The sequence below is a fragment of the Priapulus caudatus genome, unplaced genomic scaffold (assembly GCF_000485595.1).
Source record: "Priapulus caudatus unplaced genomic scaffold, Priapulus_caudatus-5.0.1 Scaffold652, whole genome shotgun sequence".
Taxonomy (NCBI): Eukaryota; Metazoa; Priapulida; class Priapulimorpha; order Priapulimorphida; family Priapulidae; genus Priapulus; species Priapulus caudatus.
This window is the reverse complement of record NW_014577713.1, coordinates 302,776-303,857: the sequence shown is the minus strand read 5'-3', so window position 1 is coordinate 303,857 and position 1,082 is coordinate 302,776. Positions and strand designations below refer to the sequence as shown.

The 1,082-nt window shown below is 53.0% G+C and overlaps 1 protein-coding gene across 1 annotated transcript in view; it reads left to right on the top strand.

The window, feature by feature from the left end:
- Positions 1-462: 462 nt before the first annotated feature.
- The window catches only part of LOC106812467 (serine/threonine-protein kinase 38-like), a gene marked incomplete at its 5' end in the record, with an annotated part of 10,221 nt that continues 9,601 nt past the window's right edge, over positions 463-1,082 (top strand). The window contains 2 exon segments of the mRNA XM_014816352.1: positions 463-578; positions 581-636. Of these exon segments, the coding sequence (XP_014671838.1) occupies positions 463-578; positions 581-636 (172 nt within the window).

Here is a 1,082-nt window from a genome sequence, read left to right as displayed (position 1 = left end):
AGCCGTGTACGCGGAGCAGTAATTAAGGGTCACAATATAAGGATACTAGCTATCACGAACACTGTCTTCTTCCTGCTGTAAGGGTAGCAAGTCCTCCTGCTGTCTTCCCCTGCTGTAGAGGGTATAGATATGTAGCCGTGTACGCGGAGCAGTAATTAAGGGTCACAATATAACTATAAGGATACTAGCTATCACGAACACGGTCTTCCCCCCCCCCCTGCTGTAAGGGTAGCAAGTCCTCCTGCTGTCTTCCCCTGATGTAGAGCCTGAGTGTAAGGATAGCAGTGTAAGAATACTGGCCTTCACTAACTCCTCTCTCTCTCTCTTTCTCGCTCTCTCCTCTCTTCTCTAGGATTCGGCGGCTGGAGAACTCTCTGAGTGAGGAGGGGTGTAACTATGTATCAGTGTAAGCACATACTGATTGTTACTAACTCCTCTCTCTCTCTCTCCTCTCTTCTCTAGGATCCGGCGGCTGGAGAACTCCATGAGCGAGGAGGGTCTGAGCGAGGAGCAGAAGCAGCAGAAGCGGTCGCAGCACGCAGCCAAGGAGACCGAGTTCCTGCGACTCAAGCGATCCCGCTCGGCGTCGACGACTTCGAGTCGCTCAAGGTCATCGGCCGCGGCGCCTTCGGCGAGGTGAGGTGGCGCTCTCTGGTGGCGGCGAGTGGGGGCGGGTGTCGTCGCGGNGAGAGAGAGAGAGAGAGAGAGAGAGAGAGAGAGAGAGAGAGAGAGAGAGGGGGGGGGGTAGCGAGTAGTACTTATCAGGCTGAATATAGCTGTAATGCGTAATGTTGCAGGAAGCTGGGATGTTGTAGTTGCTGTATAGAACTGTGCATGTGGAGTGTAATTAAGGCTGAAGGAAACTGGGTTGCTCGGGGAGTGTGCAGACAACCGAGATGCCTCGCGTGCACACAGAACTGTGTGGCATGTAATTGACTCTGAAGAAAAAAAAGAGTTGCTGTGAGTGCGCCGAGAGAAAGAGAGAGAGAGTGAGCGAATGAGAAAGAGAGAGTGAGAGGGGGTGGAGAGAGAGAGAGAGAGAGAGAGAGAGAGAGAGAGAGAGAGAGAGAGAGAGAGAGAGA